At 48.1% G+C, this 27,884-nt stretch overlaps 1 protein-coding gene across 1 annotated transcript in view; it reads left to right on the top strand.

Annotated features, from left to right (window-relative positions):
* The window catches only part of LOC149354713 (uncharacterized), a 49,019-nt gene extending 23,827 nt beyond the window's left edge, over window positions 1–25,192 (top strand). The window contains exons 4-9 of the mRNA XM_089576026.1: window positions 5,551–5,682; window positions 13,492–13,662; window positions 15,363–15,482; window positions 16,637–16,771; window positions 22,403–22,602; window positions 24,967–25,192. Of these exons, the coding sequence (XP_089432152.1) occupies window positions 5,551–5,682; window positions 13,492–13,662; window positions 15,363–15,482; window positions 16,637–16,771; window positions 22,403–22,562 (718 nt within the window). The 3' untranslated portion in view covers window positions 22,563–22,602; window positions 24,967–25,192. The remainder of the gene's footprint in view (window positions 1–5,550; window positions 5,683–13,491; window positions 13,663–15,362; window positions 15,483–16,636; window positions 16,772–22,402; window positions 22,603–24,966) is intronic.
* Window positions 25,193–27,884: the final 2,692 nt, after the last annotated feature.

Here is a 27,884-nt window from a genome sequence, read left to right as displayed (position 1 = left end):
GCTTATTTATTAACTTCGATAGCTCTGCTAGTTCTGTCCTGTCTGTGGAGTTAGGCGTCCTCATGCTTTGGCGTTTCTTAATCAGATCTTTAGTCTCCTGAGAGACTAAAGAAAACGAATTTTCGAAGTATCCATATGGGGTGAATGCCTGCTGCAAAAATTAGTGGCTGCGCAATATGAGTTCGCACACATGACGCGCAGTAAACAGCCTGATATGGAACCATTACAATTATGCGATAAGAAGAAATTGCATTCTGCCTACACTGCAATATTAATCAAGCTACAAAAATATAAACGCTGCTTCAAACCAGCACTCGGTTGGCATTTAAATGTCATTGGGTCATTCCACGCCAAGTGATCACACTTAGCACTCAACAATAATCGATTCCTTAAAAAAAATCTTGGCTTACTGCATTACTATTCCCAACATTATCCCAGGTTGTTTTCGGTGGAATGAAGTTTTTCGTATCTTGCCGCCATCTCATGCTTGTAAGCGGTAGCCAAACCTAGCCCTGCAAAAATATTTCTAAAAAAAACATTCTTACGCATGACTATGAAACTTTTTTAATATGAATTAAAGGTATCGCGTTTCTATATGCAGTAAATTGAACTTATTTTGTTTAAACCCATTATGTAATACGGTACAAAACACGAAAATTTGAAATATTTTATCAGGTTTTAAGTTCTTACTTTAGTTATTCAAGCCATTTTTTTAAGGTGTTCAGAAGGCAAAGAAGGTGATAATAATGTTTCAGGCAGCAAAACGCGTAATGCGTGTGAGCGAAAGAATTCGAAATTTGAGACATACTCAGCAGTCTCCTGCATAATGAGGTGATCTGAACTAAATTATGAAAGATAGAAAGTCGGACAGTACTTCTTAATGGCGTTTATTTCTAGAAGTTTAAACGGAGCATTTTTGTTTTAATCAAGAAAATAATTTTACAAGCTGAGTCACTGCGTTCGGCATCGGCATTGCTCCGTGCTTCCTCTGCACTCCAGCACATTTTGTCGCCAGCACTCCACTGGTCAAATGCAATGATGCGCTGGGCTCCGATGCCGCCAGCTTCGGCAGCACAGAAATCTGCTGAATGGTGTATTTACAAAAAGTAAAAATGAAGTGGCCGCATGGCAGCACGGCTCTTGCTCCTCAGTGCAAGCAGTGCTGAGCCGGGAAGCACACTTTACGGTCTGACCAATGAGGGTTAAAACCTCTCCTACCGCGAAAATAATTTGTATTTTTCGGTGAAATATACTACTTCGCCACCTCACATTGGAAGAGTGCTTGTGACGTCATTGGTGTAACAGTCAGGCCCTTGGCAGCATCAGAAAGTATTCAGAGGCAGTGGAAAGGTCAAATACTGATGCTCTATGAGCTGTTTACATGGGTGGAGAAAACTATTAGGCGTGTCGTAGCCCTCTGGGTCCTCCAAACCATTATTCAAGAAAATGAAGGTGAACTCACTAGGCGGTTTACACGAGTGCTACCATTAAAAAGAATACGCAAGTTTCACGAAACCTTTATATTTCAACGGTGTACCCTGTGCTTACGCCATGCAAAAGTTTAAACCGACAAAAATGTGAATGAACATGCCAGCAGACCTTTCAAAACCAAAATATGATGAGCATCCACCTGGAGCACCGTGCAGGGAAGCTTATATGCATCCTTGACGCCGGCTCTAGCGGGCATCGCAGTGACGAGCAAGCGGCGCGCAATGCTATGGTTGAACGCAAGGAGTCAAATTTGCAAAATTATTATCTCGCATAAAAACAAATTGCTTAAATCAAACTTTCAAAAACAGATGTCACTGTAATTGGAAAATAAATGTGAATCACCTCACTGGGCAGCTGATGGCTGAATATGCCTCAAAAATAGAATTTTTTTACGTAAGATCTCTAAAACATTTTCATCAGCTTCTTTACCTTTTGGACAACTCGGAAAATTAGTTGAAATGACTACTATGACAACATAAATTAAATAAAAATTTTTCAAATCTTCAATATTTTTTGTAGCCGCCGTGGTGGCTCAGCAGTCATGGCGCTCGGCAGCTGACCTGAAAGAACCCCAGCTGGTCGAAATTTTCGGAGCCCTTCAATACGGCGTCGCTGATAGCCTGAGTTGCTTTGGGAGGTTAAACCCCCCTAAACCATGAAGCAAGTCAGTTGTCAGACATGTGTGAGACATGTTTTGTCTCATAACTTTAATAGGAGCTAGGGCAGGTGTGGGAGTAGTATTCTCTAATCCTAGCCAACTGCAATGTCTCTGCAAGAGTGTGAACCGTGAAGGGTCGCCAGCTGCAGAGCGCGAAAAAGAACCAAGAATTCTCTTATGTACTAGTGCCCAAAAAATGTGGTGCACAGAAATGAACTATCCCTTGGAACGTGGTGTATCAGCCAAACAGGAGATGCCTAAATGACCGTCTGAGCGAACACGACAGCTCCTTAAAACCCCCTCCCGAAAGCAATGTGGTCACAATGTAATGAAACATTTTTGCTACTACTCTACTAAAACTAACATCAATAATCTTTAAGGGATCATAGACGAGAGTGTACTAAGATGTAAATTAATGCTGTTCTGCAAGCACCTTATTGCAGTATGAATATTGCCGCAAATTTTTGCAGTGTTGTTTTTGTTCATCCTTCAAAGCTGCCAGCACGCCGCTTTATCGCTTTGTTTGGTATGCAAGACGCACCTAGATTTATCTCGATTGATCGCGCCTAGGCGCCGCCGATTCGGTGTTGTTCTAGAATGTTCTAGTAACTTTCCAAGCTTTATCTCAAAAGTTGGCTATCAGCTTTAAAAAGAGCACGGCCTAGAACGCCGGTCATTCTAGCGCGATTGTTGCTACGCCCCTCCCGAGTGATTCAGTGCTTTGCGGGCGCAAGTCAGCAAAAATAAAAGAGTTTAGTTTAGAAGCCATTTTCGCTGTTTTCCTGTTCGCCGGACTGCAGTTATGGACTGCAGTTATGGACTGCATTTATGGACTGCAATTATAGAGACTGCAATTATAGAGACCCGTGTACTGTGCGATGTGAGTGCACGTAAAAAGAACCCTAGGTGGTCGAAATTTCCGGAGCCCTTCACTACAGCGTCGCTCATAGCCTGAGTTGCTTTGGGACGCTAGACTCCTATAAACCATAAACCAAATCAGTTCTGAGACACTTGTGAGACATAACTTGAATAACAACTAGAGCCGGTGTGCGAGCAGTATTCTCTATTCCAAGCCAACTGCAATGTCTCTGCAAGAGTGTGAACCGTGAAGGGTCACCAGCTGCAGAATGCGAAAAGAACTAAGAATTCTCTTATCTACTAGTGCCCCAAAAATGTGGTGCACAGAAATAAACTATCCCTTGGAACGTGCTGCATCACCCAAACAGGAGATGCCTAAATCACCGTCTGAGCGAACACTAGAGCTCCTTAAAGCTACCTCGCGAAAGCAATCTCGTCATATATCAGCTGTCGTGTGAAAATTGCACCACTACTTTCAGCCGAACAACCATACTGCACGTACAGATGCCGTCAGAAGCAAATGATTAATCAAGAAATGTAATCATTGCCCCCCCCCCCCCCCCCCCCAATTGATGCATCCTTGAATACATCCTTGAATACAATTCATGCATCCTTGAATCTCCAGAGCACGCGGGAGATTATTGTCGATGCGTTTGATCCATCGGGAGCAAGACAAGTGTGTCAGCTAACCTTTTCTTACGCTTACACGAAGAGAACTATACTCGTGGACAATTTTCTGTGGCTGTGCAGTGGCTGTGGAGTTGTCCATGTCGCCTGTCTAAAGCGATATTGTGCGTGCTAGAGGACGCTCTGTATCCACACTCAGTGCATATTTTTCCGCAATCCGTTTTTAATTTTTTGTTGTCGCCTTATGTTCTAAAGCATCGGGTCAATCCTTCTTTGAGAAGGGAGTAATGCCGTGAATCTTTCTAGTGTTCATTTGTTCATTCTTCAAAGCTGCCGGCACGCCGCTTTATTGCTTTGATTATGATGAAAAACGCTCCTAGATTTACCTCGATTGATCGCATCCAGGCGGAGCCAATTCTGCATTCTTCCAGAATGTGCTGTAACTTTACAAGCTTTATTTCGAAAGTTCCCTATCACCTTTAAATTCAGTATGGCCGAAAGCGGCGGGAATTCTGTCCGACGACCGCCGAGCTCGCCTGTTGTTACGCTGCCGTGGAGTCATTCAGTTCTTTCCGGGCGCAAGTCAGCCCAAATAGTTTCGTTTAACAGCCATTCTCGCTGTTTTCCTGTTCTCCGGAGTGCAGTCACTACTACGTGACAATATTTTTAGCATGTCTAGTCAAAGGTCTTAAGGAAACATTAAAGATGGAAACATTAACAAAAGAGCTCCCCTAAAGTGAGCTCGCACTGTTGGTTGATTTCCATGGGAAGGATAACATGTGCTCCACGTAGTTTATTGAAAATGTGTGTAATCAAAATGCATTATGAACACAAGTGCTGTATTCACTATCATACTGCAGGCTTTGTACATTGACACAAGAAAAAAAAACGACAAACAACAGCATTCACTAAAAAAAAACACAATTTACACCAGCGCTCACCACTATATTCGTCAGATAGGCAGCTACCTCCCAAATACTTGCTATATACCCGAGAGAAAACTTATTAATGCGTAAGTATTGTTTGGCTATGTAGGCGGTTTCGGCGTGGACTGGACAATCTTGTTCCTATAACGGAGGAACTAGTTTTGTATATCGCAAAAATGGTATCGTCGAATAGAGCATGGAAGGAGGATGTGCACGTGGCAATGGTTAAGGTGTGTTAATCGGGCAATTAATTAGAGCAAAAATGCCCAAAAAATGGGGCCAAATTTGGAAGCGAGGCGTGGCGCGACGTTTCAGAACTGTGATGGGCAATTGATGGAACTTGGTTAAGTAGGATATTTCATTGTGGTATCGAGAAGGTATCGACAGGTGATCGATAACTTATCGATAAGTTATCGATTATTGATTGATAAGTGATCGCCTTCTGGTTTGAGGGTCTAGACTTCAGGTCACGAGCCTCAGTTGACGTGAAAAGTGTAGAAGTGTTACGTCGACGTCTTGGTATAATGTCAGAAGGTGTGACGTCATAAAGTGTGAAGTCATGCTTACGCACTTCTTTAATGCGGGTGCCGCAGTGATCACTAATCTTTTTTTATCAGAACAAGTAATGAGCACCCACTTTCACAGCATAGGTTCTAGGTATTATTCCGAAAGGGTTTTTTGCATTTTTAACAAAATCAGTAACTCATTTTTTTTTTCAGCCGCAAGTCAACCAATATTTTTCTCGCCACTGCATGTATGTTCTCGTTTGCGAAACATTTAAACCATGCCTCAAAGTGCAATCCTTAAGTGCGCATAATATAGGCACCGTCAGAGCGTTTGTACTGCTTTCATAGTTATGTTGGGATCGCCATGTGGAATGTTGCCTTAACAATCGTGTCGATGTATCAGTAAAACGTGGATAAAATGCCGAACATGTAGGGTAAGTTAGTCAGTGTGTTTCCTTTAAAGGTGCCAATTCTTTTTTTACAGTGCATCCAGCGCGGAAGGCAATGCGGAAGACGAGGAGGGGCAGCCTGCTTGCGAGACTCCACAACGGAACACGGCTGGCGGCCATGGACACTCGGCCCGTCACGCTCGCTGCGCAGCTGTCACGCCACCCTGGTAAGCACTGGAGACTGCTCTTTTTAGGGAAGTCACTCCACTGGCTGAGGTTCCAGCGCCGGGCTCCGATTTTTCACCCATTACTAGGCCTCCCCAACACCCTATGAAGGCCGCGAATGAACTCTCTGATTCGTTAGGTGGTGTTGCCACGAAGATCTAAGCTTAATTTTGGGCCCTTGCGCGCAACAGAGAACACAGAATCACGCCTGTAAACTTGCTTGCTCTGCGGCTTCGACTTTTTCAGCTCATCTCCTGTTCGTAGAGAAGCCTACGTGCATCGATCTCGAATCAGCTAGTAGTCGCATGCTCTCAGGATTGACAAGAACGCCAGTTAGAATCTGTAGCAAAACAGATTATAAAACAATGAGCTGATGAAACGCTGCAGCGGAAGGTTGCATGCCCAGTCAATCACGTGCAAGTTGGCTCGATAGAGATGCCTCGGGAAATAAAGAAAAAAAGAAGAAAAAACAACGTCATGATTACCTCGACCAAGACGTTTCGCAGGGGGCGGCCGGTGGAGAGGCGCCTACCTTGAGAGTGCTAGGAACCTTGACTGCAGAAGAAAATCTGTGAAGAAGACAGACGTTCATATTCGATTCCCGGAAGCTGCGCTGCCACGAAACCCATAAAAGAAGTATTATTATGGCACATTTTTTAAAATGTTTTGCAGGGCCTAGCACTTCACAGTTAATGTCAGTGGGCGGTTTGTTTTATGTTGGCTTTCGTAAACCAGCGGGAAAAGCGTGGATGCACAAGGTCTTTATGCGTCATTGTTTCTTGTCTTAAGTAGTTTCGAATAGATTTGTTTTAAAATCAATTTCTGTCTAAGTGTGAAGAAACATGGCGCAGCTACCTAGAACTTTTTTTTTGGTTGTCATGATCTTCTTCAACAAATAGAATCAGGTTACCAGTATCAAGCCATAATTAAAATTGAAGCGAAGTCATTTGGGCTCCATATTTACTATAAATGTACTGAACAATGTTTTTGTTTCGAGATGAAAAAAATAATTTACTTTGCATAACACAGCTACTCCGCGACGGATGTGCAATAAAGGGGGTTTCGGAAATAAACTTGGAATACTTAGGGATTTTCACTGCTCCCCAAAAAGACTGCACAAGGAAAGCTTTCCTCTTAGTTCTTCTTTGAAAATTCAAGCAAACGAATTAAAGAAAATGAACCTGTGGAAAAAGAAAACACTTGCTTGAATATCTTTGAAAATGCCTGAGTGGGAAAAATTAAGAGATTATCGGTGGCGCGATCCAGTGGAAATGCGCAGCAGTAGAATTTCAGTCCTGTTTCCATGACATGACACATATCACATACATTTCATTACATAGGCCTTTATTGCCCCCTTAGTCTCCTTTGTATGTCTTTACACTTGTCTGCCGCCGCCGCGGTGCTCAGAGGTTGTGGGGCTCAGCTGCTGACCAGAAAGATGCGGGTTCAATCCCGGCCGCGACAGTCGCATTTAGGTGGAGGCGAAATCCTACCGTGCAGTGTACTGCGGAATATTAGTGCACGTTAAAGAACCAATGATGTTTTAAATTATCCGAAGCCCTTCACTACGGCGTCCATAGCCTGCGTCGCTTTGGGACGTTAAGCCCAATAACCGAAACGAACGAAACACTTGACTCCCTTAGCAGTTGGTCTTCTGCTTCTTGACTGGTCTGCGGTATCCATCGACACTCGGTTCTGGAGGCGGCTTGCACGCAGTCGCATCCGTAGTGCGGCGCGCACCATTGTGGAATAGTCTCGGCGCGTCTACTCGGCTTATCTTCCTCCTCACCCTCCACGGTAGCCACTCGCCGGTTGTTCCCGCGGCAACCACCCTCAAGTACGCATTCGTCGGCCAGTGTCAGCACCTCCTCAGTTCACGGTAGCCACCCTCTGGATTCTTCCCGTTGCAGCCACCTCTTCCTCCTGTCCCCTATACTGAATAATAATATGCCCCTCCATGTACCGCTCTCCTCTCCTCAGAGGGAGATTTTCCTTTTTCCCCTCTGGCACCGGCTAACCGTGGCAGGTGGTTCTCGAAGAACACCGGACCCCGGGCAGTTTTTCCTGATTCGGGGTTTCTAATGCCATTGCAGTAAAAAAACCTAATATGAACAAGTCTCTCTCGATTGCAGTCTCGAAACTGCCTACATTTAAACTGAATTGGGTCCCACAGTTTGTGTCTTGCAATATATCTTTCACCTTTATGAATAATTACCCTTTACGGTACAGGTATTTTGGAATTTTATTGGTAAAATTTTCACTTCGCGATATTATGAAATAACCGATATTTATCATCAATGGACGCAAATGAGATGGAGACTTTCATTAAGGAGTCATGACAGAGTTTAAAGCTTCCAAAACTAACCGGACACGAATCCTGTTTATCGGACCAACCACAACTGGCTAACATGTCAAATTGATTTGATTCCGACTCCCTGGCGCCCAGTTGTTGCTGGAAAGCGCTGTGGTTTCGTGCAGCGTCATCATGTTGTTCCCCTTGCCAGATACTCGTGGGCGACTTTAATGCCCACCACTGTGCGTGGGGCAGTCCAAAAAGCAGTGCACGCTGCGATGGCCTGCACGACGCAGCTACGCAACAGGATCTCCCACTCCTCAACACCGGCGAGCCCACCTTCCGTCGACGCGGCACGCCTGGCTCCTGCACCGTCGTTTCCTTCGGGTCCAGCGGCATCGAGGCGACCTGGCACCGAGCACCATCACTCTGCGGCTCACATCACTACTCCATTCTCGTCGAGCCCACTGTTACGGAAGCGCGCGCTAAGCGCACTTACTCCATCGCGACCTGGAGCCACTTCCGCATCGAGATTGATGCTGCAGCCGCATCCGGCGCGGACTTCGTCTCCAGCCTGGTTCGAAGTGCGCTGGCAGCACCACGACGCGCTGCGGTTCGGGCAGGCCAACCCACGCCCGACAACAGTCTCATCTACCAGCTCGCCAAGCGAGACCGAGCTAAACACGCGCATGACGGACCGACAGACCAGAAGCACTGGACAGTATACAGCCTGCTGGATGCGGCAGCGCGGCGGTACGTCCAACAAACTGTACAGTCGGCTGTGGGTCTCGCTCTGTCAGAAGATGTAGGAAGACAGCAGCTCGCGGTGGCTGTTTTCCGCCTTTCGGCGCATCACACAACCGCAGGCGAACCCTCAGCCGCTGGCCGCTCGCGCTATTTCGAACGGCCTCAGCAAGGAACAGCTAGCTGAGCGGTTTGCTGACCGGTACCGCAACGCCTCACGAGCGCAGCTAGCACGGCTGCACTTTCGCACTCCAGAAGCGATGACGGAGTCCCTCCTGCCGCCTCTGAACGACCATGCGACGCCGCACCTCTCACCGCAGCCGAGCTCAACCACGCGCTCCAGCGATGCAAGCGTCGCTCTACCCTAGCACTTGACGGGGTGACCTACCAGATGCTGCGCCATGCGGACAGGGAGCAACGTCATTTCCTCATGCAACAGATCAAATTGGTGTGGGAACGCGGGGCACTCCCTGAGGATTGGCCTACGGCCGTCGTTTGTCGCATCCCAAAGTCAGGTCGCTCACCCACGGAGCTGCGCGGATGCCATCCAGTGGCCCTAACATCTGCGGCGGGTAAGCTCATGGAGCATATGGCGTTGCAGCGTCTGAACAAGCGGGCTGCGGAGGCGGATTTGTTTGACGAGCGGCAGACGGGCTTCCGCGGGAGGCGGTGCACGGCTGATTCTATCTCGGACGCTGCCACCGCGCTCGAACACGCTGTCGTGGCGAGGCAGGTAGCACTGCTGCTGTTGCTGGATGGGACAGGCGCGTTTCACAACGTGAGCCGCGCACCTATCCTTGCGACCCTTGAAGGGGCCGGAGTGAACGGGCGCCTTTTGCGCTACGTTTGGGGATATTTGGGCGGGCGCACTGTGCACGTGTGATTAGGGCACGCGCTCTCCGAGCCTCGCCCGGTAGACCGAGGGGTGTAGCAGGGCTCTGTCTCTGTCGTCTTTTCTGTTCAGTGTGGCCACGTCGGTGGTGCCAGGCGGCCTTCCCACGGGCCTCCGGCACCGTGAGTACATGTCCGTTTACGCAGACGACATTGTCCTGCTGTGCGAGGCGCTCCGCGTGCGCGTGTGCCTGGAGTAGGTACTGACCGCAATTGCTGCCCATTTTCGCGGCCTCAGTCTGTCGCTCTTTGCTGCGAGGTCCGTCGCCATGGCTTGCGTTTGCGCATCGTGGCTTGCGGACCGCTACTGTGGCGTTTGCGCAAGTGGCCATGTTCGCGCATGGGAGCGCCGTTGCTCGAATACCAGCAGCTAACGAACGCCAGGCACCGTACGGCCTCTGTTCGCCCTGGACTGCTGCTTCGGAGGTTGAGCGAGACATCGTAGGCATCGCGAGATAACGGAGAGCCCCGTTCTCTGCAGTGCAGCAGTGCCGGAGCCGTCGTCTGCGAGGAACTTCGAGACCACCTCCTTGTGTACACCGATGACTCCGTGGCAAGGGAAAGCCGCACGCTTCCAGTGGTTTCTACCATCCCCGCCCTGCACCTGCGCAGACAGTAACACATCCTGGCCTCCTTCACCACGGCTCCACTTGCTCCTCTCCCTTGCTCCGCCGCCGCACAGTTGTGCTCTGCTATGCGACTCCCGCGCCACCCTCAGCCGCCTGCAAACCTGAGGCCGCGGTACCCCTCTGATGTGTGAAATTCGCGCGCGGCTAAAGCGACCAGCGCAGCAGGGCTGCGTCATTCGTGCACACTGCATGCCTAGCCACTACGAAATTGTAGACAATGAGTAAGCCGACGAACTCGCGACCGCCGCACACCTGCTAACTCTTGGCGACCCCCCTCTCGCACTGGAGGACGTGCGAATGGTCATCTACGACCATCTCCGACAGCAGCACCCTGACCCCTACATGGCACGAGGGGAGCGCATCGAAAGCACCAATGGCCGCGGCCTGACAAGCTGCGGCAGGCGCTGATCCTCCTTGCGTGTGTAGGATGCGTGCGGCCCGGGGACAGACGGGAGCGCCACGGATTAGCTGTAGGCGACGTATGGGGTGATTGCGGGGTAGTTGAAACACTGGAGCACGTGCTCCTCGCCTGTACCGCGTTCGCCCAACTGCGTAGCTACATGCGGCCTACATACGCAGGGGCTCATCCTGGATAGTGTAGCACTTCAGATTATTCACCTTAAAGGCCCTCTTCAGGGGGTATTACATAAGAGGTGGGTTAATATATTCAAGACGTTTGCGTTAGTACGCTCTCAGCAGCCCTGTTGGAAAAGGAGTTTGCGTTTCTTTCCCAGTCACTGTAATTTGGCGCCTTGGTTCCTTACGCGGCTCTTTGTCACCCCCAGCTCTTTCGCCACTTCTCTTTTAATATTTTGGGGACACTACTTCTTTTCTTTTCTTTTATTCTAGCTTTCATTCCTCTCTTAGCCTTAGCCATATTTGTTCTTCTAGGTCAATTTTATGGTTTACCCTCATCCCCACTTTTTAGCCGTGTTTCTTGTTGGCTTGCATCGCATCTTTTTAGTCCGTGCTTGTTCGGTTGGCTTTCATCGCATGCCTTTAGACTATCAATTCTTCCCCCATTTCAACCACCCTTTCAATTCATTCCCTTTATGTGCGTCTTCACACTGTCGTCTGAGATTTTAATGTCTTTCGCGGCGTTGCCTTTTGCATTTTATCGTTTTTATCTTTTTATCTCTGTCATCACCAAGCTGCGCAGGACTCCCTGGCGCGTGTAATCTCCCTTTTTCACCAAGTGTTATTATTATGTCTTTCCCCTTGCCCATTCACTGCCGATCTTTGCTGTTTGTGTTCTGAGGGGTGTACCTGGCACCTGGCCGACCAGAATGACTGAATCCTTTTTGGGTTTTTGTGCTTTTTTGCTTCTGTACTCTTTGGGTCAATACGCGCCTGCGCGCTTACCCTGTTTTGTTTGGTTTTATTGTTGGTTGTCTTGATTTGCGCATGTGCCTTACAATCACGGGTTTTTGGGTACGATATAAAACGTGCGGATCGCCCTCCTTCGAAATAAAAGTTGTTAGTTCAGCGCCCTGTGTGTGTCGTCTCTCCTTTGTCCCTCGTCTGCCAGCGCTGCTTTTTCAGGATGTCAAAACCAACTTGCCCAGCAACACAAGTTTGTTATCTTAAAATTGCTTGTATGATCAACTTCTATTGAAATTTATTATGTACACACAAGAAAAAATATCTAGCGTGTGAATGAGTGTTTACCATGTGTAATTTATCTGGTCCTACTTTTTAGTAAACGAAGATATTTCGCCTTTCATCCATTAACCTGTACTTGTTCTTTCCCGCGCGACTTTTTAACTTTGAATTTATTGTTTGTATGCTGCCTTGCAATCTTGCAACGGCAGTTATGTAAGCTGATACTCTTGTCTTTGGGGGGGTGGAGAGCTGTCAAGCTGTGTTGAAACAGCTTTTTCTTAATCCTCCCTTTTCACTGGGTCTTTTTTTTTTTGGATGCGTCCGCTCAGGAGCTTTGCCCGCGTAAGCTTGCTTTTGCAGTACAAGTGAGCATAGGAGTAGTGCAAGTGAGATTGAGACTATAATAAAGAAGAGCCGCCGTGGTGGCTCAGTGGTTATGGTGCTCGGCTGCTGACCCGAAAGACGCGGATTCGATCCCGGCCGCGGCGGTTGAATTTCTTTGGAGAAATTCGAGGCCCGTGTACTGTGCGATGTCAGTGCACGTTAAAGAACCCCAGGTGGTCGAAATTTCCGGAGCCCTCCACTACGGCGTCTCTCATAGCCTTAGTTGCTTTGGGACGTTAAACCTCATAAACAAACAAACAATATATTAAAGAAAAGGTGCTGGGAGAGGACGTAGAAGAAATGCTGCTATGCACGCAATCAGCGTATACATAATTTGCAACATATTTAGAATATTGAAAGTCCTCGTCTGTGTTTATATAGTGCTTGTTATGGGGGGTTTAACGTCGCAGAATAAAACGTGCAGATTAGAGTCGGCCATATTACAGTGTCCGAATTAATTTCGAGCACATGGGGTTCTTTAACGTGCACTCAGATCGCGCTGCACACGGGCGTTCAGCAGTTAAAAAAAATGAAAATTAGTTTTTGAGGAATGGAAATGGCGCAGTAACGGTGGGCAGCCGAAACGCACCGTAAGGAAGGTATAAAGGAGGGAGTTAAAGAAGAAAGGAAGAAAGCAGTCCCGTAGTGGAGAATCGGGAATGATATCGACCACCTGGGGATCTTTGACGTGCAGTGACATCACACAGCACACGGGTGCGTTTTGCGTTTCGCCTCCATCGAAACGCGACCCCCGCGGTCAGATTCGAACCCTGCAACTCCGGCTGAGTAGCCGAGCCCCCTAAGCATTAAGCCACCGTGGTGCGTCCAGCAGTCAGCGTTCATCAAAATGCCACCGCAACAAACGGGATTCGATCCGGTGATATTGGTCTCAGCAGCCGATATATCAGGGTAGCTGATCCAGGGCGGCGGGTAGGCTGGGCCTACAATATCGCCTTAATCTTGTAACAATACTTTCTGAGTGGTGGTGTAAAATCGCGAAAACATTTCGTAGTGTCGTGCAGCGTTTGCCTTATAGCATCCGAAAACATGTCCAAGTCGGTGAAAAGGCCAATTAGGACATTGCATCGTATCCTATGCCGGAGCATAGTGGCTAACACTGCGGCCAGTGGTTTACTTTATCACTTCCAGTTGTTCCTTTCTGCGCTTAGAAAGTCCACCAATTTATAAAACTCATTTTTTGATGAAAACTGCATGAACTGACGCATTACCGACATCGCTATTGAGGTGCCTGTGTTGAATAACTGCAGTGCGCGCGGCGATGACTGCGTGGCCAAGCGTTGGCCGGACGGCTGCCCGAGGAGGAGCGTGAAGGCTCGTAGAGTGTTCCAGAACATTCCCCCGAGGCTGCGGGATGGAATTGGAGAACCCCGCGGTGCTCGTGGCCCTGGAGCTCCTGTCTCAGGCGCTGCTCCAGAAAGGTACGTGGTGGGGGATGGCTTTTTCCCGTTACGACTGCACTGGATGATCAGCCAGGTGGCACATTTCGAATTATTAATTGCACTATTAAAAAGAGGAGTTTAGGTGTGAACTTGATCTTCATTTTGTTAACTATAAACTGCATGCACTATTAACAATGCATGCAGTCCGTCACCTATGTAGGACCTACAGTGGATTCCGTAATCGGTCCATTAGGCTGTTACATATAGCAGCGGCGTGCAATGATATTCTCATTTGCCTATTTAGACGCTATTGGTGTTATAGACAAAGTCTAAATGTCACCAACTTTTGAACACCCTCCTGCACATGCACAAAACTTGACTTCGGTCTCACCCAAAGAAGCCATCATGCAGTGAACTATCGCGTTGGAATCCATTATAATGACCGTACTCTTTTCTAGCACCCTTCTTCCTTCATTACTCCCCTATTCCCTCCCCTACGCACAGTAGCATGTCAGCGAATATTCAGACCGGCTACAATCTCTGTTTTCACTAAAGAGCTCTCTCTCTCTGATCATGCTGATATTCCTAACGGTTATGATGATGCTGCTATGATTGCTTCTCTAGCAAGAGTCACCACAAACGCGCGCACATTTTAGAAAATGTTCAAAATTTTGAGCCATATTTCTCCGCACCTGAAACACCTACCTGGAAGGCTGAAAATTTTAAGTTTTGATTTTGCGTTGGCCACACCTGTGCGAACTTTCGTTTTGTCTAGTACATGTGTTTGTGTTATAAAAACGCAATGGATGACGAGTGACTGATGTAAAGCTTCAGATTTTGAAAAAGGCTCTGGAAAAAAATGTGTGCTTCTGTTTTTCTATAGCTTTAAGGGCTCAAGCTACACAATCTGTCTTAGCAAGCGGTTTAAAACATGCAGCAAAATTTCTGCAGTTCTTTAGTTATAAATTGCCAAATGTCACACGGTTAGCTGGATTACAATTGCTGTCAAGCAAGGTAAGCAAGGCTGTGCTTACCACAGTGTGTAATACGAAGCGGTCTGTGAATGACGAATATGTTGCCTCTACAGTACCACAATGTTTAGCGGGTTAAATTGACAAGCCATTCTTATTCAATTTTTTTTTTAAAGTAGAACGGCTTTCATGTAAATGACTGGAGACCTTGCAATGAGCTATTACCTCTCCTATGCCGCAGTCGATTTTTCATGTGGCGTGCTTGTATTTTAGCTGGACAAGAAAATCAGCCATGGCAAGACCCTATGGCACAGGATCGTCCACTGTCTCTACTTTTCGTTAATACTTTCTCGTTTTCCTTGGAATTGCTCTGGCCAAGAGATATTAAGCTCCCAATTATAGGTCCTCAAGATTACTACTTAAACAGAACAGTGGTAGTTTCAAGCGGCTACCAACACTGCAGTCGCCAGTTTACTATGAGCCGGTCTTAATTTCTGTCAGCAAGGCAGAAATTTGGGCGAGTTGGTACGTATTCATGATTTTGTTCACAGCGCAACAAGAATGGTTTGCAGGTTTGCATCTCTCTTGTGTTAGGATTACGTCATCAAAAACAGTTCGAAGCTACCCTCATACAGCTATCACTTAGGAAAAACGGACCTCTTTAGAAAATGAGCCCTCTGGCAAATCTCTGCTAAACTGCGGAGAGACGTCGTGCACCAGTAGGGATAAATCACGTGCCATGGCATTCCGTGTCTCCGTCCTCTGCAGGGAGCAACTGCCCAGCGTAAACGAAGAAGACGGGGGCCCGGCGACCCGCCTTCGGTCGAGGACGCGGGCCGTGTCCGCGGCCGAGGGCGCAAGCCAGACACAAGGAGACGCCGTAGTTAGGTGTGCCTGCCATCCACCTCTTCGCTCTTTAGTTATTCGATCGCACTGAATTGAGGACTACAGATAGCGCCTGCAAAGCGGGGTTCGATTGCTCAATGCTAGTCGCAAGGAAGGTCTGTGCTAGGTTGCTCGTCACTTGTGCTGTCGTTAACCGGAATGTCAAGATAACGAGCCAGTCCTGCTATTCTGCAGCTGGAGCTTCCTGGTGTAGTGTCGCCAACTTGTGATGCGCTGCATGGAAATTTCCAGTGTGCGCTTTCCCCAAACCGTACGGTAGGTAGTAAGCAGTGGGTGAAATACACTGGACTTCATGAAATAACTTTTTTTCTGGCAAATTGGCCTTCCTCCTGTTGGCATATTCTGCAATCTGTACTTTTCACGACAGCAGAACGCTGTTTCATTTAGTTTGGACCAACGACGAACTAGCTCCAGTAAGAGGTATGCGATGATACGACGCCACAGAAACAAAAATCTCCATTTCCGATCATTTCAGGATGTGTTGTTCTGACACACCTATGAGTCCCGGCCTCTCAGCTATGGAAGAAATGCCATCCAATGCCAGCCACGCTCTGCCTTCATTCAAAGGCAGATGAGCAACTGCAAACGCCCACTGAAATGATAAGCGGAACAGAGCGCAGTTTCTGTCCTTAGAATTCCTGCAAATCATGCAAGGAGTGTGAATACATGACCTGCAGACACAGAAGTGATTGCTTATTTATGAACACGAAAGGAAACTCATTTCCCCTGTGCACGTGCACAAGCGATCTTATCTCACAACAGTAAAGGCGTGCACGACAGGATCTGCATGACATGGAGAATATAACGCTTCCGCACACCATCGGGTTTTGAGTCTGCGGCGCCGCTGTTAGTACCAGCGGGCTGCCGACCAAGCTGTGGCTAGTAAATTCATGGCCCTTTCAACTTATATTCCTCGTTTATCGCATTCAGATCTCCATTGATCGCGCTCATCTGGGAACCATGTTGCCATATAGTTTTCCCAAAGTGGCCCTCATAGACATATCCCGGTAGAGGCTCTGGGCCTGTTTAGACAAAATGCATAATCTTGATCTGAGCGGTCATCGCTGCTAAGCTGTAAAGGGACGAGAGGGAACTCTTAGTATGCGGCACACCCTAGCTTGCGCACTACCATGCAGGCCACCGCCAACGACGGGCGACCAGCCAGCCAGGGGCCGGGCTGCACGCACCGCTCGCGGAGCGAACACCGCGGAGCAGGCTGCCCCCGCCAATCAGAGAGGCCGGGGAAGGGCCACCGGCCGAGGAGGCGCACGGTGAGCACGCTCTGCTGTTCGCTCTGTCGGTGTTCATTGGCAGCTGGCGCCATCGAACGAAAACCCGAATTCTCAATCTTCGGGTCACGGAAGCGGTGCTCTACTTACGAGGCGCTTGCGGTATCCGGCACCGGACTCTCCCAATCGCTCAAGTCACGTGTAGGAGCCGGTCGTGCGATAGTGCAGCCAAAGAATAAATATAGGAGAAGCGAAATTGCGATACAGGGCCTACTCTGTATCCTCGAGCACGCAGAGTGAAAATTGTCCAGCTTGCTGAATTTTTTTTACAAGAAATCCCCTTGCTTCCGTTAACGACGATGCGTTATTTATTTCGAAAACCATGTGCTCAGCACAAGGAACAAGTTAATTTAATGTCTGCTTGAGATGCGCGACTCAAACAGAAACGCGAAGTCCTAGCTTCGAATGCTTTGTATTTTGTTACGGAAACAAAAACTCGGTTCACTTTCTCATACCCAGTAATTGTCGACAAAAGCATTTTTGGCCGAAAACCGTTTGTGAACGGAATAGTTGCATATAATGTAAGATTTCACAATACCAATCTATATAGCCGCATATCAGTCGAGCAGTCTTGTATTTTTGTTCTATTGACTTTTTCGCTGTTGTCAAAAGCGTTCCCCATTGGTTTCCTATAGCAGTCTTAACAGTAGGGTGCAATCGATGCAAACAGTTTAAAACAAAGATTTTTCTGATGATGAACTATGAACAATTACCTTTAATATTTTCTGGAGATTACGTTGCAATTTTGGAAATTTTTTTCTCAGATTTTTTTACATTAAACCTCAACTTGCTTTATGTGCGATGAACACTGACCATTCATTTCTGCCAGGGTGGAGCTTTGCAGTTTAGAAAAAAATAATAATTCTGTGCTAGACGTTTTCTGCTTTCCTGCGCTCGAAATGACCAATGCGAAAAATGGTGATGGCGCATCTGCGCTGCAAAATGTCGTCAATCAGCCGGAGGCGCGCTTCCTTGTGACGCTCAGAGAAGGCGCCGCGATGCTACCTTTTGCGTGCTTGAACGGCGTGCTTGAAAGCGCAAGCACGCTGTTCAAACGGAAGCGCTTTTCCGTAGGAAACTTCCCTGAGAAGGAGCCGAATCCGTGCCCGTGGAGGGAAAGCGATGTACAGTCGCGATCAAAAACTTCCCGGACAAGCGAGCGCGTCGCGAAAGTGCACCCCTGCGCCACCTGAAGGCGGTATTCCGCTCCTCTCAGCCTCTGTACACTTGCTTCTACCCTTCACGCGCCGTACGTGGGTCGGAACTGGCGCCAGGTACGGTTTCTCCATCCGACAGCCGTCTCGTCTATCCCCCACTGTACCTCCGTGATGGGTGCAGCGGATGGTCGCCTCTTTCTAGGCGACTCAGGATGCGTGCAGGAACGACGGGCTTTCCCATTTTGTATTCTTGCGCTCTTCACAGGCGTTACCCTCCATTTCCGAAATGCAAGCGCTGAACGAACAGTCAAGAAGCCTCCGAATGCGCGGGTGATCAGCCCTCCTGGTCGTGAAGATCGATGGAATACTACTAAGGCCTCTGCGTAAAATGCGGTTATACTAAGCATTAGGATGAGTAGAAAATCTGATTTTTATGATTTTGTGTAAAGCTAAGAAACAACAATTCAAAGTACGGTTACGAGTTTGTAATGCGAATAATCCAGCCTTAGCTTTCTTGTGGCCGCTAAGAAATACAGACACACGTGAGTTTGTACATTACAGTGGATCGACTAGGCTATACCGCAGTGGTGCCGTAGTAGTGAGACCGTACGCATTGTATTCGGGAGGCGTTGGGCTCGTCTTTGTTGCATTTTTACCGATGGGTGCCCGAAGTTAATGTTTGGTCCGTGGCTGCCTGGCGGTGGCCTTACGGACGCCGACGCCAACGGAAGAGCTACACAAGAGTGATCTGAGAGAGCTACACAAGAGAGCTACACAAGAGTGTCTGGCATTAGTCTCCTACTACTGACTACTGAACTCGCGGATGGATCTCATGATATTGCGGCCAAGCATTAGTATTCTTGCCGGCTCCCTTGATGCGAAAAATTCCCCGCAAATTTCTTTTCTTTATATATGTTTAGCGTAAACGCATTTTCGCGGCGTACTGGACCGTTCCGGACGACTAGGATCCTTTCTCTTAGTTGTAACGCTAGAGCGTTAGTACCACCATGTAGCAAAGATTGCTCAGGGTCGGCGTTGGTGACCGTTTGATGCCTCGCATCCGGAGCGGCCGGAGCAACCGGCCGCTCCAGCAACCTAGGTGGGCCAACTGGTCACATGAACTTCTGGCGTCATCACAACCTGACCATCGGATTGTGAGGAAACTGGCCACCGTGCCAGGTGGCTGCTAATGGCTGGTCGCGAGAGGTTGCTCGGGGAGAACAACCTGGGTCGCACATGACACTGCAGTGGCAGCACCTTCCATTTCAGTGCAGTGGCGCATAACTTAGCCATTGCACAACTGCGCAAGGACTGTTATGAGGGCTTCCAGCAATCTATGCATCTGAAATCGGGAATTAGTTATTCCGCATATATGGCCTTTAACCCATTAACGCTATCGCATCCGCTCAGTTCAATTTCTTTCAACATGCTTGCGTTTGAGATTATTGGTTACTCCTGCGAAGAACACACGGTACAAATGACAGACGATTTAGTGTGGGTAGGCCAAATGACGACTAAGTGCGCTAGCACTTCGGCTTTCATCTCGGTTTAAGTTCGAGTCTTGGCTTTCAGGGCGAGGCTAACTTGAGACAAAGTGAGCCCATTGCCACGCGAATGCAAAGGGGCTCTGAAAGCAGGTAACGCGACATGCTTTATCCGTCATGATAGCCAGAGCAGACGCCTAGCGGATGGCGAAGCGGCGCATGGCGTCTATTCCGATTTACGCACGGCGCGTGGGAGGTAGGAGTGAGAGTGGAGAGATTGCGAGGAGCGAAAGAGCTCCGTTACGTTGGCGCAGAGATGCAGTTTGTCCTGACGCCGGCACGTCTCGCAAATTCTTGACCGCTGTTGTATCAGTGAGGCTGCGAAACCAAGTGAGTTACGTTAAACAAGGTTCTAAATTTGAAAAAAAAACTAAGATCGTTGTTAGCGAAACAGGTGCTGTCAGAATGTTCTCTTCAATAACTATCGATTATTTTGATTATCTTTTGATGCGTCAAAAAAGAAAGGGCGGGCTGTGGAACGACGAGCTCGCCTGCGCAAGGCTGTCAGTTGGCTTCAGCCCTGCTTCTCGGTTTCCTCGTGGTTCAAGCGCTGAGAATATTTCCGTACTTTAACACGAATGAGCGATTTTGCGGCAGCTGTGTCTAAAAATCGCCGCCTATTTTGAACCGCGTTTAGCGGGTTCAACTGTATCCGTTTTATTCGAAGTGTAAGCTTAATTTCACCTGTACGCAGCAATCCAGTTACAAGAGCCACGTGTAAGAAGAATTATGGTGAAAATTGTTTGAAGAGGGTAAGAGGGCTTTGCTAAAAAAATTCGGGATTCTCTGAGAGAGAGTTAGATTCAGTGTGAACTGTGCGCCTACTCTATGCTGCTTGAGATGATGCGTGATGCATGTCCTTAAAGCCGGACCGGCATTTACCATTGGAATATTTATTATTTTTCGCTACCTTTTATATCAGCACTCTCAGCTAGCGAGGAATGCTAGTGGGACTTTGGGTTATCAAACGTCGAGAAGGCCGAAGGAAAAAAAACGAAAAGAAATAAGTTGCGCTAAGGGTACTTAGAAACATGCCGCCCGTTGCGGTCATAAGCCCTTTCATGAAGTTCGCCGATGCAAACGGTTCGTTCAGTTGTGTAGTTGTGTCTGCGGACACGAAGGCCTGGGTGTGTTCCGCGCCTTCTGTGTTCTCCGCTTTCAGGCCGAAATTTATTTTGTATTGTGGCTACTGTCTTTGCAGCGGTGAGTTTCCGTGGGTGAAATTCGCGACGGCGTCGCTGTTCATTACGCCACCATGGCATCGGTGTGACTAACGGGCTATGCTCCCCTGCGCTCGCTCGCTAGGTGCTCTGATCGCTGCCGGAAGAGAACTGCCGCCATCTGTGTTTCTTTCGTTTCGCCCCACTGCTGGCGCCTGGCGTTAACAATGTAGCCTGACCTCTGCGGCCGTATAAATTGGCTTCGCTCATCGCTCAGTGGTTTCCTCTAGACGTTATGCTCCACAACACAAGACGTCTCTGCACGGATTGCCACAATACAGGCGGACAGACGGACGCCAACATTCGCTTTTAATTCTCTAGATGAGTAAATTGTTCTGTGCTATAGCTGAACTCTGCAAGATGCTTCTGGAGCGCTGTTCACGCAGTATGGGCATGACGACCTCAAACGTAGCGAAGTCCCTTCGTGAGCCGTGCTTTCAAGGCTTATTGGAGCGTTGAGCTGCGTTTGTCCTAAAGCCATGTTCGATTGATAGCCTTCAAATCTGCCCATCTAGCCCGTTAAAAACGCGATTAAAAATGTGAAACCTTTATGTAATACCGAACTGCACGTATGAGCATTTCTACTTATCAGTTTATCTTTTCCCCAGGTAGCTTCTCGGGCATTTGAAACTGAAAAAATTGCTGAGGCGTAACTTGGTTAACCCTGGTCAGATGCGATGCATATTGATGGCTAGGCTTGGTAATACATGGCTTTCCTTGGTTGAATACTTGGTCATTTTAATACAACCACAAGAAGCCTTCGTCGTGGGGGAAGACAACGGCATGGCTACAGCGGAACGCCGACTAACCCCGAGACGCGCGTTGGGTGGGCGCCTGGATTTCCACGGAAGCCGCGTCCGCCTGCCCGGTGGAGCGAGCGTTTCACCTAAACCGAGTGTGAACGCGCGTTCGAAATGCGCGGGAATGCCGCTCGAGGACATTCCGGTGTCTGTGCGATGGCATCGTTCTCCCTCTCCCAGCGCGTGACGGCGATATGTCGTGACGTCATGTGTCACGTGGTATGTCACGTGGTGTGACGTCACAGTACCACGTGGTCTGCACGGCGTGCAACCACAGCGACGGCGCGAGGTGGACCCCCATCTTCCTCTGTCGTGACGTCATGTGTCACGTGGTATGTCACGTGGTGCGACGTCACTGTACCACGTGGTGTGCACGGCGTGTAACCACGGCGAAGGGTTGTAGTGTACCTCTGTCTTCCTCTGTCGTGATGTCATGTGTCACGTGGTATGTCACGTGGTGTGACGTTACTGTACCACGTGGTGTGCATGGCGTGTAACCACGGCGAAGGGCTGTAGTGTACCTCCGTCTTCCTCTGTCGTGACGTCATGTGTCACGTGGTATTGCATGTGGTGTGACGTCACTGTACCACGTGGTGTGCACGGCGCGTAACCACGGCGCAGGGCTGTAGTGTACCTCCGTCTTCCTCTGTCGTGACGTCATGTGTCACGTGGTGTGACGTCACTGTACCACGTGGTGTGCACGGCGCGTAATTACGGCGAAGGGCTGTAGTGTACCTCTAGTAATATGCTTCGCATAAAAAAAGATAACAGAAGTAACTTTTTATAGAACACAAAAAAACTGGCCTCACCTGTTTATCGCTGCCAGACTTCGACTGGACGTCACTTATGTAGTAGCATTAATTGGACCCCGCTAAATTCCCTCTGTACGCAGGGGCCAAGCCGGCCGACAGATGGACCCAGAGGCAGGTGCCGACCGTGGAGGAGCCGGCGACAGCTCGGCCACGACGGGTGCACGCTCCACGCGGCAGGGACCCTCGGGGCGCACAAGGGGGGCCGCCGCACCAGGGGCGTCGGGGCGACGCGGCCGCTAGGGGCTCACGCCCACTCGCCTCCTGCTTTCTCGCCGCTGTGGTACGGGCACTGTTCCTTTTTAGCTGTTCTTTTTGAATGAAAGAAGAGTCCATGCCCTGGTCGGTGGCTGCGACCTCATCCTTGTGTCACCATGGTCGACCGTGTGGTCCTTCATTCGCAACGTCATGCAATACGGGAAAATGAAGCTAATGACTTGCTTTTCCAATATGCGCAGCTGAGTGGAACGCGAGTTCTTAACGCATTACTTGAATAGACGAAAAAAAAAATGGAATTTCGTGGGTGAGAGATACATCTGTGCCGTAAGCCGTTTCGAGATTCCGGGCTTTTAATTTATTTGGAACACCTAAGGTTTGAATGCTGCACCCAAATAATAGATGCGTGCGGCGTTGCGTTTTCTCTGAACAAATAAGACCGACAGAAGGAACTAGGAAAGACCGGAGTCATAATGCATATGAAGGGTATATTAAGACAGGCTTTTTGGTGTCGTACCTGTATATGAAACTTAGACCAGTTTAGCTTTTGTAGTCTCTCTCTCAAAGAGTTGCCACGCGTTATTCATAGCTGTGTCTTTCTTTCTTTCAGGGGCAAATTGTGCAATGAATCATGTGGATTTTTACTTGCTCCCTATGTAGACACAAAACTTGTAGCCATAAACTATGCCGCCTAGAGAACACGTCGATGGCGTAAATTAACACCTTACAAAAGAGTCTCAAGTGGCTGCCATGCCGTGAGTTGCTCATGGAGAAGCTTCGACTTTGTGGACTATCACCATCTCTTAGTGTGCGATTCAAAAAATTAGCTCAGTCACCTCTGCAGTATCCTCATTTAAGGAGCATACTCATCTTCAAGTTATCTTGCCCATTGTGCTGTGATGCAAAGGTCACAATTGCCGCTACTACCACTCAGTGTCTTTAAGAACAAAGTTTTATGCTCTCTAAAGCATTGAAAAATATGTCAGTTCGCAGGTGGTCTGAAGTTATTCTCTTTAGTGGAATTTATTTTTAATTTCGACAAATTGCAGAGAAATGCTGATGCGGTAAATAAGTGGTGTGCGATGCACAAATGTTTAAAATCAGCAAAACGGTTGCCACTTGTTTATCGCGACATAAAGAAGTACTTTTGCTCGATTACGTAGTCAACAACTCTCCAACACTGCATGTTGATGTCGTTTGGAAGTTCTAAATACACTGTAAGCGATTTTTCATCCTTTCGGGAGTAACGACGATCGCTAGTCCTCAGAGTTGGCGGTTGGTAAGCAAAAGGACTAACTGTGGGGCGAGGAAGCCGTGTGCAGGTTTCGAGGACTAAATGTTTAACCGTTGGTAGCAAACAGGCCAACCCTGAGGTTGTGTAATAATTTTCCTTCACCTGTGGCAGGTTCCACATTGGACAAACGGGTAGGTGTTTTAATGAAAGGGCACGCGAGGATAAGTTGGAAATAATGAATAACTGATGAGGGAACCTAGACTAGTGTTGTAAGGAATTCGAAGGTAAGGGTGAAGGCAAAAAATAATTACTTGCAAATTGATAATTGAAAAACAAAACCTTTTTGTTCCCATCGAAAGGAAACTAGGAATGTATGAGCACGTCGTCCATTTTGCTTTTACCAAACGAAATCCCTTTTCTAAAACGCCGTTTTAAAATATTTTGCAACTTTTCACGTGCTATTTTCAGTGTTTCTGTCTTCACCAGTCCACGGGTTTTAGGCTACACATTTAACCATTTGCCTGTTTTTTTACGCCAGTTCATTTGCTCAATCTTGTTACCCTTCCCTCATGCTTGTTTTGACAGTTTCAAATGGTTTCCCATATTTTGCCACGTCACCTTCACCCTTACTCACGTTGATTGACTTTTAGGTTCCGCCATCCACGTAGTCATTTCGCATTTTACCACCTCACCGTAGCCTTTCTCTTCTTAACTGTTGTTTTGCATTTTACCATTTAGGTTCCGAGTTTCGATAGCGTGTTTTTATTCTGTAACTTTCCACCTTTAGCTCCAGTTATTTGTTAAGAGACGATTTGCCAGCATTACATCTTTGTTTTGATAGTTTTTTTGTGTTTTTACATGAATTCTGCTGTGATGCGGTTTCATATATTCTTGTTGATTCACCTGGCCATAAATATTGTTACCAGTTATATTGTACACTTCTCTTCCCTCTCATTATCGGTACATGCGCATGTGACATACGTTGTCGCGCGCCTTGGGTTCCCAGCTTAAATAGTCTGTTCTTTTGCTTCCTTGCATTAGCTTGACATTCTGCGCCCGTGGTGTCGTGTTCTCTTCTTTACCTCCTGTGCGCGTCTTTTTGCGCAGTTTATAACCTTTCGAGGTGTTCGGTCGATCGGGAGAGTGGGTTGCTGACCTTGGACTGTGCCCCTTAAGAGTGCCGCATCGTCTTTCCAGGCCTCTCGCCCCTGCCGCCCTGCCTGAAGCCAGCTCGTTCTCGCGGTCCTGCCGCTCGCTGTTCCGTGCTGCCGCCTCCACGTCAAGCGGAGAGAGTGAAGGCCGAGCGCAAGTGAAGGACTTCTATGCCGCCCTTACCAAGTGCTCCCAAAGCTGTGGCCAACCCCGGAGCGCTCAGGCCTGCCTGAGAAGAAGCCGCAGCCGGCGCCGAGGCGCGCAGCGCACGCGGCCGTAAGGGCTAGAAGAGTAGGAGAGAGAAGAGCACCCTCGACGAGGGGCAGACGGCCGTGCGGCGCGGAGGAAGGCGGCCCAAACGGACGAGCAAGGGCGGCAGGTGACCAGAGGAGGGAGCGGTGGCAGTAACAGGAATCAAGTCCGAGGAACAGCCCAAAGGAGCAAGCAAGGCAAACTTTATTATTAGGAAACAAAAAAAAAATTAGCTTTGTCTTGTTCCATCCTGCGTTGTCTTTTTCTCCGCTGCTTTGAAGCCGCCGCAGTAGCGAGGACGGCCCGAAAAAAGGCTTTTCTAGAAGGTTTAGGAGAGATCGAGCGTCGGCGGCCGCAGAACGTCACAAAGAGGAACACCGGCAAGCAACCGCAGACCTGAGAAATGGTCCAAGACCACCTCAAGGCGAGCACGGTGAGGGAGATCAGGCGAGCGGGGCGCCGGAGCGATGCGCCACTGTGACCGCACTCGTGAGCAGCGGGAGAACGACTGGGGCCTGGACAGGAAGCCGCTGAAGGCGGGAGAGCCAGCGACTAATGTTCCTTCATTTCAGTAGCCAGAAGAGGAATCCAGAAAGTCAACGGCCTTGCTCTGAAGCCCTCTCCGCCGCAGGGCGACCGGTTGTTCGCTTGTGGTTACTCTCTTCGAGGGATCGGGCAGGAAGTAAAGGACAGCCGCTTTCTCGCAAACGATGCTTGTCATGAAAAATGAGGCGCAAAAATCGGCAGGTTTTCGTTTTTTTCTGTCCGCGCTGCTTCTACACTTGCTGAAAAGTATAACAAGAGTGTAAATTTTGAAAAAAAGATACCGACGAATGACCTCACGTGGTTGAAAATATGCGTCCATGCGTCTTGGCTAGCATCAACCGTGAAGATACACCTTTTTACACCTTAAAAATGGCAGCCACTATTTCACAGCTACGGAATACGTGCAGAGACAGATGATGTGCTGGTAATCAAGTGAATGGTTCTGATTAGCTTTCCTGCGGGCATGTTTTGTAAGTACTGGTTTGGTTGGTGGCATTTAACATCCCGAAGGTGCAAGTATGAGGGACGCCGTAGGATAGTTCTCAAAGTATGAACCACGTCGTCTTCTTTACCGTGCACTCAGATTGATCGCGCAGCATCGGGTGTTTTTCGATTTAAACGAAAATGAAAACTGATTTTGAGGAAAGTAAATGACGCAGTATCTCTCTGGATATCTCGGAGGACACCCGAAAGGCGCTGTAAAGAGGGGATAAAAAGAAGGGATTGAAGAAAGGAATTCCGCCTCCTTCGAAATGCGGCTACCGCGGCCTGGATTCGGTCCTGGACCTTCGGGTCAGCAGCAGGACGCCATAGCAACTAAGCCGCCGCGGCGTTCTAACTACAAAGCGGATACTGATTTTCAGTGAGGTACGGTCAGCGTGCCTGCCGTGGTTACGCTCCTGATCGCCAGCTTCAGGCCGTTACACAAGATGTACAGAGTGCCAAGATGGGGCTAAAGTTGCGATCTCGCGTGTAGCTGTTCTCCTCAATTCTTTCGAACCGTTCAGATATGACAATGAATTCCTACACGAAAGGTAGACTTGCAATCCGGAGATGTTTTTTTATCTTCACAGTGCGAGAAGCGCGAAGCCTTAAAACTGCGCAGTGTGATAGGAGGTCAAATAAAGGCGTTTTTATGTTATGCTTCTTAGGCATTCCTAACCTTTTTCAGGCTTCACATACGAATTGGTAAGCTAAATACGCTCACTTCTGAAATGCATCAAATGGTTCACTTTCCCCTCGCCATTTATGTCGATTGCGACAGCAGGTCTTTTCTTGTTTTTGTTCCCTTTTAGTCTTCTTCGTTCCATTAAATATGCGATTTGGTTTATACAGGCAAAATATAACGTTATTTAATAATGTATAACGTTTCTACGGCTCAAAGCCGCTGCGTGGCTTAGTTGGTATGCCGCTCGGCTGCTGACCTCGTACGTGCAGGTTCGATCCCGGCCACGGCGGTCGCATTTCGATAGAGGTGTAATGCCAGATGCCCGTGTACTGTGCGATGCTAGTCCACGTGAAAGAACGGCAGTGGGGTGAAATTTCCCGAGGTCTTCCCTACGGTGTCCGGTTCGGGTGTTTAAACCCTCATGAATCCTTTATTACAGCACAATTCTTGAAAATGTTTAAATAATCTTGTTACGGTCCTATCGCTCATTTTCCAGACTTTCATACTTACAAGCAGCCCTATAAGAGAGAGAGAGAAATATTATTTTTTGAAGCTCTCGCAGGAAAAAGATTTTTACTCCTCGTACAGTGCACTGTGCCAGAGTGGCAGTAGGCGTAATTCCATTCCCGGCAGTGCAACAAGCCAGCTCTCCCAGTCCTTAGGGCATGTGTGTCTGAGTATCTATTTTACGGTGTCCTGTTTAGTGGCTCTGATGTGTGGCCGATCCCAAAGGGCGTGTTTAATTTTTCTAAAATTCCAGAAATGGGAAAAATGGCCAGATTAGATTACAATTTAAAAGGAACCAGCAAAGCTGATTTTGTTTAAAAGCTGCCTGAAGGTCGTTTATTACTTTATTAGGGCAAGAACAAAGGGTGGAATTACATTGGTTTAAAACTATGAAAATAAATGCCAAATGGAGGTCATATTTCATTCAGTTACCATTAGTGCATATTGTCTGTAACAGCAGTAATGGTCACAAACACTACTACTTAATACG

Source organism: Amblyomma mixtum, chromosome 3 (genome assembly GCF_055824585.1).
Source record: "Amblyomma mixtum isolate Tamu chromosome 3, ASM5582458v1, whole genome shotgun sequence".
Lineage (NCBI taxonomy): Eukaryota > Metazoa > Arthropoda > Arachnida > Ixodida > Ixodidae > Amblyomma > Amblyomma mixtum.
The sequence above is the reverse complement of the archived record's forward strand: the minus strand, read 5'-3'. Positions and strand labels throughout refer to the sequence as shown.